This window comes from Lithobates pipiens, unplaced genomic scaffold, assembly GCF_037356315.1.
Source record: "Lithobates pipiens isolate NorthernLeopardFrog02 unplaced genomic scaffold, aLitPip1_a1.2 Scaffold_10, whole genome shotgun sequence".
NCBI classification, from domain to species: domain Eukaryota; kingdom Metazoa; phylum Chordata; class Amphibia; order Anura; family Ranidae; genus Lithobates; species Lithobates pipiens.
The window spans coordinates 222,195,705-222,209,583 of record NW_027507686.1 but is presented as its reverse complement, the minus strand read 5'-3'; the positions used below and the strand labels follow the sequence as shown (position 1 = coordinate 222,209,583).

The window sequence follows — 13,879 nt, the reverse complement described above, 5'->3', positions numbered from 1 at the left end:
TGCATGGGGGTGAAGGCTGGTGATCAGTGTTTTGCACAAATATTTTGCATTGAGTGATATCTATTTAGGTATAATTATCGGAATTGTAACAAATTTAACACACCATACAAGTTTTTTCTTTTTTTTTTTTTTTTCCTGACATACCTGGAGATTCACTAATGAGGATATAGGAGAGGACACACCAACTCTACACGATTGCCATAATCCATGTGCGTTTGCTGCACTTAATTGTGTAGCCAATAAATCCGGTAAACCTTCAATCCTTATATTGGCTGAACATTCTTGCACCTATTGAGTTGGATTATTTGACCTTTTGTGTGTTTGTTTTGACTAACATAGAAGGATTATTCTATTTTTTTTTTTTTTCACTTTTGAGATTTGTATAAATCACAATTCTGCACATTTTGTATGTTTATTGATTTTTAAGGATTAGCTACAGTGGATATAAAAAGTCTACACACCCCTGTTAAAATGTCAGGTTTCTGTGATGTAAAAAAAATTATACAAAGATTTTATTTTATTACTTACAACACCGAGGGCTTTCACACTGGAGCGGTGCTCTTGCAGGACAGTAAAAAAAAGTTCTGCAAGCCGCATCTTTGCAGCACTATAGGAGTGGTGTACACACAGCTCCTAAAGCGCCCCTGCCCATTGAAAACAATGGGGCCGCACCAGCAAACCGCCGCTACTGCGGTGCTTTGCGGGTGGTTTTAACCCTTTTTTGGCCACTAGTGGGGGTTAAAACTGCCCCACTAGTGGCCTAATAGCACTGCTAAAACGACGGTAAAGCTTTACCTGCCGACGCACGCCCCCACCCTAGTGCGAAAAGGGCTCTTATTCTGAACACCGCTACATCCCCAGTTATAAGAGGGTGTGCACACTTATGCAACCACATTATTTTATTTTTTATTTTAACACACGCCCCCCCCCCCCCCCCCTCTTATTGAGTTGTACAGTTTATAGGTCACATTAAAGGTGGAAAAAGTTCTGAAATTATTTGTTTTGTAAAAAAAAAAAAAAATCACAGAAACCTGACATTTTACCAAGGGTGTAGATTTTTTTTGTATCCAGTGTTTATTGCCTTTTGCTAGCAACTGTATAATTTTTGTTTAGAGCTCACTTCACAATTTTTTCAGATTGTTTAGAACTGCTTTGGCTGGAGGAGGAGTACAGGTGATCGCTGTTACATAGCTGCTTTTATTGGACAAAGCTATCAGAACTTGAGCCCAAAAAGAAGCTAAGGCTTTAACCCATTATTGCTTAAGGTTGATTTAAAAGAAAATTTTATTCATTTTTTTTTTTTTCTATTTGCGCTTAAAATTCATGTTACCTAGAGTAGGATATAAATATCTCCCACATCACTACTGGTCCAATATTGGAACAAGAGGCATTAATAAGTTATCACTTGGGAACGTTACAACGTTACAATGTTACACCAGTATTGAGACATGTAGATCACAATTTCCATTATTTCTTATGGGGAAATTCGATTTTGATATACAAGCACTTTGGATTACAAGCATGTTTCTGGAATGAATTATGCTCCAAGGTTTTACTGTACTTTAAGGTGAACTTTGTAAAAATGTTTACGGACCTGCCAAGCCCCAATATATAGAAAGTTCTAGGTGAATTGGCCAGTGATCCTGTTTGTTGCCTCTTTTGCACATGCCCACACAGAGAAGCCGCCGCTGACAGCTCAGCGTGGGACTGGAGTGGTTGCAGAACAGGCAAGTGCAGCGATTTTTATTTTTACAGCACTAGATTAGGCTTATAATGTGGCAAAGAGCAGGTTTAGAGTTGGGTTCTGACTGTATTTCCACTTTAAAATGGAGATCTTCAATCCACAACAGTTGGAGATTTGTCCTCCCAATAGATGCCATTCATTTAAGTATTGGTTTTGGATGGAACAACACTTTTGAGATCCAGTAATTTTTATTTTTTCCCCTAGGCTTCAGATGCTGGAACTTATTTGTCGCCACTGGGAGGGCCCCATGAGCCTGGCATTGTACCTATCTGACGCAGAGGCTCAACAGTTTCTGCGCTACGCACAAGCTTCTGAGGTGCTGCAGTCTCGGACCAACATTGGCTACCACGTGGTGTACAAGGAGGGCCAGCTGTATCCGGTGAACCTCCTTAGAAACGTGGCGCTGAAGAACGCACAGACCCCCTACGTCTTCTTGTCTGACATAGACTTTCTGCCCATGTATGGACTGTATGACAGCCTGAGGTTCGTTTTTTATATTCATACTAATATGTGTAGAAATTTATTTATTTTTTTACATTTTTAATTTAGTAGTATGCAACAATGAAAAGGGAACAGGATAGGTGGTCCAAACAATATAGCACAGTGATGGCGAACCTCGGCACTCCAGAGGTTTTGGAACTACATTTCCCATGATGCTCAACTACACTGCAGAGAGCATGAGCATCATGGGAAACGTAGTTCCAAAACCTCTGGGGTGCCAAGGTTCGCCATCACTGATATAGAATATAAATGATCCATATCTAAATGCATGCTACCAAATATAGGGTCACTCAGGGTAATTACCAGAGAATAAAGCTGTACGTGTGTGGGGCACCCAGGTACCTGGGATGTGTAAGACTAGGGATCCGCGTAGGCGAATTGTGTAATCACTCGCACTTCAATAGGTAAGTCACGCTACACTTGAAAAAGTTATTAGTACGTGGGGGGGGGGGGGGGGGGGAAGTGATATGCCGGGTGGCAAATGTCTTTTCTTTCGATTTTAGTGTGAAGCTTTGCAAAATGGCTAGGTATAGTGGGTCAAAGAAAATATAAATATAAATATATATATATAATATATATAAAAAATCTCTATCACATTTGACTGGTAAGCTGCAATATATGGCATTTTTATTTTTGGGTTTAACCCTGGAAGATGGGACTGTTCTCATGGATCCCCAAACAAATAATCTGTATAACAGGAGTAAGCTGGGCACAGGTGATATCAGGTTATCGAAGAGTACAGAAGATTGAGCCCAGTGGATTTCTGTCAGCATGTTTTTTTTTTTTTTTTGTTTTTTTTTTGCATACCTTGAACAGCTATAACTAAACACATGTAATGGTATGTTTTAATAAGAAAAGGGAGTAAAAAAACAAGTCCATTGGTGGGGGTATACATACACATAAAGCCAAAAGGTGGCAGCTAACACAAAACTTTAAAGGCTGCACAGAAATGTTTTAGAATAGTAAAACTTTTATTTTTGTACTTCTGTCTTTGTGAATGTTCCTCTTGGATTTTTTTTTTTCTCTTTAAAGAGAATCTCGCATATAAACTCTTAGTAGTGAGCTTTGGAGCATTGACCGCTCGGTTGAAATTCCTTTTGCTAACTGGGAAATTGATTTGGAATAAATATTTTATGTGTGTGTGTGTGTGTATAATAAATATATATTTATTATAGTGTGTGTGTGTGTGTGTGTATATATATAATGTGTGTGTGTGTGTATAATAAATATATATTTATTATAGTGTGTGTGTGTGTGTGTGTGTGTGTATATATATATATAATGTGTGTGTGTGTGTGTATGTTTTAATTATGTTATCCTTATTGTAAAATGTGATATGTCATCAAAAAACAAACAGAATAGCAAGCTGCACATATACTTTAACAATTCGATGGGATCAGGGTCTTCCTATGGGGTCTTGTAGGTGGGCAGATGCAGTGGGCTTTCAGATGCGTTCAGTTTGTGTTTGAGATCTGCTTTGGAAGGAAGGCTCTCGCACACCCAGATATCACTCAATATCTACATTTATTCAATATAAAATGTGAAATTTTCAGGGTTGTGTAGACTAGAATTCCCTTTTTCACTGCTTATTGTACTGAAGACATCAAATATTGATTAATTGATTTACTTATCTACAAACCACATCCTTTTTTGCATCTGAAGAACAGCGTCACCCCCACCTATATTTATCACCACAGCACCAAAAAATCAAATGGGGCAATACCAGCAAGGAATGCGGCTGAGAATTCATTGAGCTTGTTGAGATCAGTTTCAGATGTTTCTAGGTACAGTCTGAGTCCTTCTGACCTACTAAGCTCCTTTTGCATTCCCATTGGTTTTTATGGGGAGACAATCACTTTTTGATGCAAACAAAAGCCAATGTATACAGGCCCTTCTAAGATTTCTTATCGGTTTGTTCAATGAATGCCATTTTGTCAATCCTCTCCCCCATTGTCCTATGTAACGGCTTTTCTCTCCTCCCCTCTAGGAAGTCCATAGTACAGGAGGACATGGCTAACACCCAGAAGGCCCTCATTGTCCCAGCCTTCGAAACGCTGCATTACCGTCTGTCCTTTCCCAAATCCAAAGCAGATCTTCTCTCCTTGCTGGATATGGGGATGCTCTACACCTTCCGGTAAGACTGGGCACAATGTGAGGCACAGGTTTTGGTAAAGTGTCACACCATTATTTTCCCTGCATGGGCTAGTTAAACCAAAGTCACCCGGTGCTTTTGTTGCCAGTAATAAAGAAATTGCAATTGAGAAAAAGGTCTGTGCTGTGATTCCAGGGAGTTATAGCTCAGTCACTGACTTTTTTGCTTTGACTGGAAATTAGAACGTTGACTGCGATCCAGGTCTTCTCATCCAACATCTAGTACCTGACCTCAGAAATGCTTCTTTGGCTGAATGGTCAGCCATTCCCAAAGATGGGCTCTGAAATCTAGTGATAGAGTGGAAGATTTGAGGCTGTTACAGCCACGAAGAAAGGCCAATGCCATATTACTAGCCCCATGGCTTTGGAACAGGATGTCCAATAAGCTCCTATAGCTGTGATGGGTGTGTGTCTACAAACATTTGGCCATATGGTGTACTTTTACAGAAGCTTTAGAACAACTTAGAATTTTATACTTGTCAAAGCTACAAGTAGATGCTGCAATGTTTCTTCTTTCTGCATAGTATGTTGTGATGAAGACAAACGTAAGTGCTGCTACCAAGCTCTGTAGTTGGGGAATTACACAGAATTCCTTGACAGCAGCTCTATCAGGAATGGTCCTCTCATCAGATGTATTGTAACCCCAAAACTGTCTCTCCAGATACCATGTGTGGAAAAAAGGACACGCTCCGACCAACTATGCCAATTGGAGAACAGCGACTACATCATACCGGGTTGACTGGGCCCCGGACTTTGAACCATACGTGGTTGTCCGCCGAGACTGTCCGGAATATGACCAGCGTTTCCTGGGCTTTGGCTGGAACAAAGTGTCCCACATCATGGAGCTGGATGCTAAGGTACAATGTTTTGTCTATCACCTGATCTCATCCTAAATTGTCCTCAAGGGGTTAATAAGTTTTTATATCTTGTGCTATTTATCCAGGGGTATGAATTGGTGGTGCTGCCCAATGCTTTCATCATCCACATGCCTCATGCTCCCAGCTTCGATATCTCCAAATTTCGCTCCAGCGAGAACTATCGCGAGTGCGTCAAAACACTAAAGGAAGAATTCCACCAGGACTTGTCCAGGAGATATGGATCAGCAGCTCTGAAATACATTGCAGCTGAGAGGAACCGGTGATGGGAGCAAAATAGATTTGTTCTGGCTAACTGCAATAGAGAGGTAGGACTCTTGAGAGACGGACCTCGCCGCGCTCACGCTGAAAGCTGTAGCTGAGTGAATCAAGCCGCACCGTGCCTGTTGGCTCCACTGCCTTACCCGGGGAGAGAAGTCTGCATTGTTCTTATGGATCCGCGTGCCTCAGTCAAGAACGGCTGCAACGGTTGAGCACTTCAACACTGCATAGTTTTCTCTTCTTGCCTTCGGAGGCATCTGCAGACAATCAGCCGAATTCCACCATCTCAGGCCTGATGCCAATATGTAGTCACAGACACTGAAGTCTTCGGAACGACCACTTATCCTGATTTGATGTAAGAATGTTATATATTTTATTTATTTATGATTCATATCAAGTCGGACATTGTGCTGAGGACAGGACGGGATTCCTGCTTGATACTTGATTACATTTTTTTAAGAAATTGAATAAAAATATGTACTGTTTCTTATTTGGTTTCCAGTTTGTATTTTATGTTGCAGAGATACCTGAAACCTTGTGTAATTGGCTGCTGTGAAAGGTTTTGGGGGGGTGTGAGATCACTGATCGTAGGTTAAAGGAGAAGTATGGAAAAAAAAATACATATATCATTATAGTCTCCAACCAGTTTAAGGCTTAATGCCAGAAAAAAAATAAAAGTTAATGCAGTTCTGTATAAGTACCTAAATCTGTTTATATTAAACTTCTCGTCCCTATGCCAGGAGCACATAGACTAGAAGAGGGAGGGTGAGCACTAGGAGCCAGTCAGGTGTTGGTTCATGCACATTGAGGAGTTATCGAGTATTTTGCTGCTCCTTTATTGTCCAATCAGCAGGCTGGGGCTGTGAGGTGCCACCACTGCGTTCCTTAACAAAAACAAAGAAATTGACATCACGCTTTTTGGCTGTGGCAGGTGTAAGAACTTACACCTGTGAAAATTGTAGAAGCTTACAATTGTTTTGGGGGGGGGGGGGGGGTGTAAGACCAGTCACATGCACTATATCATCAAAAATATTGGGACGTCTGCCTTTACACCCACGTGAAATTTATTGGCATCCCACTCTTAGTCCGTAGGGTTTAATATTGCGTTGGCCCACCCGTTGCAGCTATAAGGCCCCTTTCACACTGGTGGGTGGGGGTCTGTTAGGGGTAAAGCACCGCTAGTTTTATTTGAGCTTTACCGCTGTTATATTGATGCTATTCGGCTGCTAGCTGGGTGCTTTTAACCCCGCTAGCAGCCAAAGAAAGGGTTAATAGTGCTTGAAAAGCGCCAAAGCTATTTGGCAGCAGTGCCCATTCATTTTAATGGGCAGGGGTGGTGAAGGAGTGGTGTATACACCACTCCTGCTCCGCCCCAAAGATGCTGCTTGCAGGACCAAGGTCAAGCACTAATTTTGAACGAGGAGGCCTGACTCAGTCTCCGCTCTAATTAATCCAAAATGTGTTCTATTGGGTTGAGGTCAGGACTCTGTGCAGGCCAGTCAAGTTGCTCCACCCCCAAACTCGCTCATCCATGTCTTTATGGACCTTGCTTTGCGCACTGGTGTGCGGTCATGTTGGAACAGGAAGAGGCCATCCCCAAACTGTTCCCACAAAGTTGGGAGCATGAAATTGTCCAAAATGTCTTGGTATGCTGACGCCTTAAGAGTTCCCTTCACTGGAACGAAGGGGCCAAGCCCAACCTCTGAAAAACGACACCACACCATAACACCAGCCCCCTGCCGCCCCCAACCACAACCACCATATAATTTGGACCAGTGGACAAAACAAGGTCTATAAAGACATGGATGAGCAAGTTTCGGGTGGAGAATATTGACTGGCCTGCACAGAGTCCTGACCTCAACCTGATAAAACACCTTTGGGATGAATTTGAGCGGAGACTGAGAGCCAGGCCTTCTTGTCCAACATCAGTGCCTGACCTCACAAATGCACTTCTGGAAGAATGGTCAAACATTCCCATAGACACACACCTAAACCTTGTGGACAGTCCTCCCAGAAGAGTTGAAGCTGCAAAGAGTGGCCAACTCAATATTGAATCCTACAGACTAAGACTGGGATGCCATTAACGTTCATGTCTGTAAGGTGTCCCAATGCTTTTGATAATATGTGAATTTGGCTATTTGCCTGGAGTTCAGCTAATCTGAAATTGGTCTTGATGCAAGTTGCCACGTTGGCTAATGGTTGAAATCACATTTTGTTAGCTGATGGGAGGATATTCAGAATTTATATAGCGCTGAACTTTACATCATCAGGGCAGACAGTACAGATTCAATACAGGAATATGCCATTTGTGTTTTGCAAGGTGCCATGAGTGAACTTTGAGGCTATTGCTGGTTTCCTGGCTGCTCACCTAATCCTCTGGTTTTTAAATACCGTCAGTCACTGACCTGGACCAATGATGTCATAGTGAGGTCAGATCTTAATTGGCATATTTTAGCCCGGTCAGTGACCAGGATGTTGTTGAGGCCCCAGAATGAACAGTTAGCATTATCAGAGCTTCAGCAAAAGCAACTTTCACATCTCCCTTGAGAGATAATACATCATAAAAAAAAAAACACTATAGCTCCTTTGAACCCCCCCCCCCCATCTAAGATTATGCAGGATATTTCCTTTACTTCGGAGTATATGATGTATGGCCGTTGTTACCTTTTTACACATCTCTAATTGGAAAGCAGGATTTTTTTTTTTTCCACCAGTTGAACAGAAACAGCAATTAAGTGTTGTGTGATGGCGCTCCCCTCCCCCCACAGCATTATCCCTGAAAGAATTTGCCTTTTTTAAAGCCAAATCTCCTGTATTCAGTCTCATTTTACAGGCTTAGGTTTCTCTTTTATCCCATGACCCAGGAGGGCGTGCAGATTCATGTTTATTCCACCCAGAATCTACTGCAGAACTGGAGCTTGCAGGAACATGATATATATATATATATATATATATATATATATATATATATATATATATATATATATATATATATATATATATATATATATATATATATATATATATATATATATAATTTATTTATATTTATTAATAGCCAGTTTGATGGATTCATTGGGGAATCTGGTCCTTCTAATAGAACAAGTCTGAGCCTTATCCCAGCCAGCTGTAGCCTAGGCAGAATATCTGCATGCCTTCCCAGCAACCTACAGTGCACATCCATTACCCTGGCAGAATTTGCGTCCCATCTCGGCCACATACAGTGCAGCTCTGGTATCCTGGGCAGAATGTATGAGCCCAATCTCATCCACAGGTGCTGCCTTATTAATTTCAGTTCTTACCCCAAATTAGACAAAATGAGGCTAAACCCTCTCCTGCATCAACATGGCCGGTGTTGCCAGCACAGGACCCCTTTATGTCACATACAACCTGATGATACGGTGTACTACCAGTGACTCATTTTTGAATACTTGGCCTTGGTAATGTGTGTTTTTGTTTCTTGATGCTCCTCTGCATGTTTTTTTTTTTTTTTTTTTCAGTTTCCCAATATGGGGGGGGCGGTATTGTATGGGAAATTAAAGGATACAGGGAGTGCAGTATAAGGGTAAGTATTATTTTAAAAAAAACCAAAAAAAAAACCTTATGGGACATGCTGAGCAGCAATTGTTACATTTACCAAGTATATACGCTTTATAATGCAGACAGATACAAAGTAGCAATGTGTGTGTAATAAAGGAAATGGACAAATGGTGCCCTCTGCTGTTCGCTTTATATAATGAAATTGCTTATGGAAAAAAGTAGCAGGGTGTATTGTATTGGCCATCAATCAAATTTGAAATTAAAGTTTTGAATGGTAGTATCCTGGGGGGGGGAGAATAAATAAAGGGTATCACTTGAATTCCAAACACTTAGGGCTCCTTAATATCTTGCCTGTTCTCTTGTTCTACTCAGTTATCACACACATAACATTTGTGTGTTTAATGCGCATTACAGATCTGTGCAATTTTTATGGCCCGCTGAACACAATGCATGGTATGTGCTTAAAATATAAATAAATCGTACTACTTTTGGAGTGTTATCTCAACCTGTCACCGCATGGTGGAACGGGTGTATTTGGTCATCGTATGTAAAGGCCGGATTAACAAAGGGGCTATTGGAGCTGCAGCTCCAGGCCCTTTACCTTTTAAGATAGGCCCAATAAAGATGGACTTCGAGGGTTGTGGCTTGGGACCAGGGGTCACATGGAGCCCAAATTTAGGGGGTAAGTAGCTGATGGTCTACCCCACTACTGTTCAGTTTGGGGCTCCTATCACCTATGGTTCTGGAGATACAGGGCTCCTCGCATAGCCTGTCAGAAGCTACATACGGAGCGGCCAGTTTAAAGACAAGCTGGCACACTGTTTGCAGCAGACTGAGAGGATGAGCTCACAGAGCCTCTCCTCACTTCTTGTTAGAGGCATTGAGCTCAATGGACAGCTTGGAGCCTGCAGCGTTTGACAGGCAGCACCGACTGTCAAACTCGCTCGCAGTAGAGTAGCAGCATAGTCCAACAATGTAAAACTGCCATTCAGCAATGTAAAAAAAAAAAAAAAAGGCGGCAGTAGCACCTCATGAACGCCTGTCAGCTGCTGCTATACTACTCGTTGAAAAGCAATACACCACAGATCACTTTTCAGAGGGCAGTAAGCATTACTGCAAATGTGAAAAACTTGAAACACATCATCCATTTCACACTCGCCACCAACCAGGTCACTCCCCAGCCATTGCCCATGTTGGCCACCTCCCTTCAACTTATATCACAGGTGCCCATTTCCCAACCTGGAGATGACGGACCCTACTCCAAAATATCACTCCCAGATACCCCCCCCACCCACTGAGTGATATTCCCTCCATGACCACCTCAAAACCCCCCTGCTGACAGACCTCTCTCCCCAGCCTATCCACACACAACTTCTCACCTGCTGACCTGTGGATGGGGGAATCTCTCCCGCAGTAAGTGTTCTGCCAGTGGGGAGTCTTCCCAACCCACACAATACAATCATCAGTGTTGCTAACTATAGCTGGCAGCACTGACTGTTTTGGGAAAAACCTGGTTGTACTCAAGTCAATTAATAGATTGACTTGTGTACAACCAGCTAGCCCATACATAGATCGACTATAGCTGGGCTCTGCTTAAAGCGGAGTTCCAGGCTTTTTATGTTAAAAGTCAGCAGCTACAAAAAGTGTAGCTGCTGACTTTTAGTAAACAGACACTTACCTGTTTCACAGTCCAGCGATGTGGCCGAACGGAGCGTCGCTCCTCTCCACCAGCTCCTCCATTGCCACTCTGGGCACCCAGCCATGTCAGCTTTTGGCTTCATGGCTAGGCACACGCGAGTCGCGCTGCGCTCCTGGAGTGGACAGGCGATCTCCTGGGACCTGTCGCGTGTCCCAGGAGCTCACATAGAGGGAGGGGCCACCTAAGGCGAAAGGAAGAATCGCATTGGCAGTCCCTGGGCAGAAGGAGGAAGTGGGACAGGAAGTCCCCCTCCTAACGAAGCCCCCACTCTCCCCCCCCCCCCCCCCCCCCAAAAAAAAAAATGACATGCCAAATGTGGCATGTAAGGGGGGCGAGGAGTGCTTAAAGCAGAAGTTTCACTTTTGGGTGGAACTCCGCTTTAATTGGCTGAATTTCAATCCATGTATGGCCCGCTTAACCACTACGCAGTCCCTAAACATCCTAACACAAACCTTTACATTTTTCCTTCCCAGATTACTTCATCCTCCTCTCCTATACATAGTGCACACTGTTATACTCTCCACACACTTCTCCTGTACATAATGCCCACTGTCATACTCTTCACACTCCTCTCTGCCAACTGTCATACCCTTCTCTCCTGTACATACTGCCAGCTATCTTTCTCTCCACACTCCTCTCCTGTACATACTGCCAGATATCTTTCCACTCCTCTCCTGTACATACTTCCCCTATCATACCCTCCACACTCCTCTCCTGTACATACTGCCCCTATCATACCCTCCGCACTCCTCTTCTGTACATAGTGCCCAGTGTTATACCCTCCACATTCCTCTCCCTCACCTGCTCATGCTTCCCACTTTTATACCATCCATATTCCTCCCTTATGCCTCTTGCACACAAAAACTGTTCTTTAAAATGATATTGAATATCCTCAATGTTACCATCTCTAGAATGGGCACACTTTTGTTCCACCCTCACCCGATCTTCCTTCTGGGTTCTGTACCTTCGTTTTACTTTGGCCGGGCTGTGTTGCGGTCACTTTCATGCATGCTCATTCCTATCCTCTCTCTAATCCTCCCTCCCTTACCCCCCTCGCATCCCCTTTCTCTCGCTCATCCTCCCTCAACAAAAAATTGTTTGCATTTTTATTTTTTTATAAAAAGCCCCACCATAATCCTCAGTACCAGGCCCATGATGTTCTTAATCCGGCCCTGACTGTACTGTGTTGTAGTGACCTACAGCGAGTTTGATTTACAGCTCAGTAAGAGGAAAGGATTTTGCCACAATGCATGTTACTGATGACCTGTACTCTTGTCTGTGCACAAGGAGGAGATAAGAGGACTTTGTTCTTTTGTAAGACCTTGTTCACCAGGGCAATTATGCCCGTATATTGTGACTGGGCTGCTTTTTGCAGTTTTTCCAGTTGCATGCAGGCAGGCCGCAGTGGCTGATCAGACAGTCACTGCTCCTAATAAGAGAGGTGTGGATGAGCGCACTGTCTGTATTCAGGGAGGTAGAACCCACGCCCTTGTCACATTAAGACCAGCAGCTGTGTCCATACAGCCACTGCATCCTAATAGACTTCAATGGGTTGCCTGCAGGAAACGCCTGGAAGTTGAGATGCCCACTATACAGGCAGGAATGTAGTTCTGCCACCACCAGCACTGAATGTAAGTGCTGACAAGGGATGCTGGAGTGTGCGGCAGGGTCTATTTATGCTGGCTTCCAGGGGATCTATTATCACTGAAAGGTATTTATGTCTGCCAGTTGGGGGGGGGGGGGGGCCTGGGGACCTCTATTGTCGGTGGACCAATTGTTGCTGGGGGTAGGTCTTATGTTGCTAGGAGGGATCTACTGTTACTGGCTGTTGTAGGGTCTATTAATGCCAGCCACAGGGAGATCTGTTGTTGCGGGGGGCGTACATTGTATTTTTATTGTGGGGGATTCATTGTTGCTGGCTTCAGGGGACCTAGTTTACTGCTTTTCTTGTTATTAATAAATTACTTAGGACCACAAAATGGTACTTGGTTCTGTATTCTCTAACAGGGCGGTATTGGGAAGTGGGTAGGGGGGTGGAACCAAAGAACGGTGCTTGGGGGTGAAGACTAGGGGTGTCTTGGAAATTGGGAGTCCCTGCACCTATTCAGAGAAAAAAAAAAATGATGCACTGCATGGGCGTCCGCAGCAGGGGTCAAGTGCCCCCCCCTGGAATCCCCAAGGTGTTGCCACCGCCGCTGCCATGCTGCACTATTTTTTTTTTTCTGAGTCCGCTCTCTCCTGTGTATCACAGCGCTGGATGGCTGTGTTCGGCGGCCGCTCTGTAACACAGTCCCGCCCCCCCCAGACCATCTCGTGTGATAGTAGAGAGAATCAACGCTCCGCCCATCACATGAGCCGGTCTGGGGGGGGCGGGACTGTGTTACAGAGTGGCCGCCGAACACAGCCATCCAGCGCTGTGATACACAGGAGTAGATGCCCATCCATGCTACAGTGCCTGGATAGGAGGATCGAGGGGGGAGGGGGGCTGCAGTGCTCTCCTCCACCACCGCACTCTCCTGCCCCCCCCCCCTGCTCTTCTCTTCCACCACCGCACTCTCCTGACCCCCGTGCTCTCCTCCACCACCGCACTCTCCTGACCCCCCCCCCCCCCAGTGCTCTCCTCCACCACCGCACTCTCCTGCCCCCCCAGTGCTCTCCTCCACCACCGCACTCTCCTGCCCCCCCAGTGCTCTCTTCCACCACCGCACTCTCCTGCCCCCCCCAGTGCTCTCTTCCACCACTGCACTCTCCTGCCCCCCCCCCCCAGTGCTCTCCTCCACCACCGCACTCTCCTGACCCCCCCCCCCCCCCCAGTGCTCTCTTCCACCACTGCACTCTCCTGCCCCCCCAGTGCTCTCTTCCACCACCGCACTGTCCTGCCCCCCCCCCAGTGCTCTCTTCCACCACTGCACTCTCCTGCCCTCCCCCAGTGCTCTCCTCCACCACCGCACTCTCCTGCCCCCCCCCCAGTGCTCTCCTCCACCGCCGCACTCTCCTGCCCCCCCCAGTGCTCTCCTCCACCGCCGCACTCTCCTGCCCCTCCCAGTGCTCTCCTCCACCGCCGCACTCTCCTGCCCCCCCAGTGCTCCTCTCCTCCACCACCGCACT

At 44.9% G+C, this 13,879-nt stretch overlaps 1 protein-coding gene across 2 annotated transcripts in view; it reads left to right on the top strand.

Annotated features, from left to right (window-relative positions):
* The window catches only part of LARGE2 (LARGE xylosyl- and glucuronyltransferase 2), a 38,101-nt gene extending 32,079 nt beyond the window's left edge, over positions 1-6,022 (top strand). For both annotated transcript variants that reach the window (XM_077461879.1, XM_077461890.1), the window contains exons 12-15: positions 1,949-2,227; positions 4,233-4,379; positions 5,058-5,253; positions 5,340-6,022. In XM_077461879.1, the coding sequence (XP_077318005.1) occupies positions 1,949-2,227; positions 4,233-4,379; positions 5,058-5,253; positions 5,340-5,537 (820 nt within the window). In that variant the 3' untranslated portion in view covers positions 5,538-6,022. The remainder of the gene's footprint in view (positions 1-1,948; positions 2,228-4,232; positions 4,380-5,057; positions 5,254-5,339) is intronic.
* Positions 6,023-13,879: the final 7,857 nt, after the last annotated feature.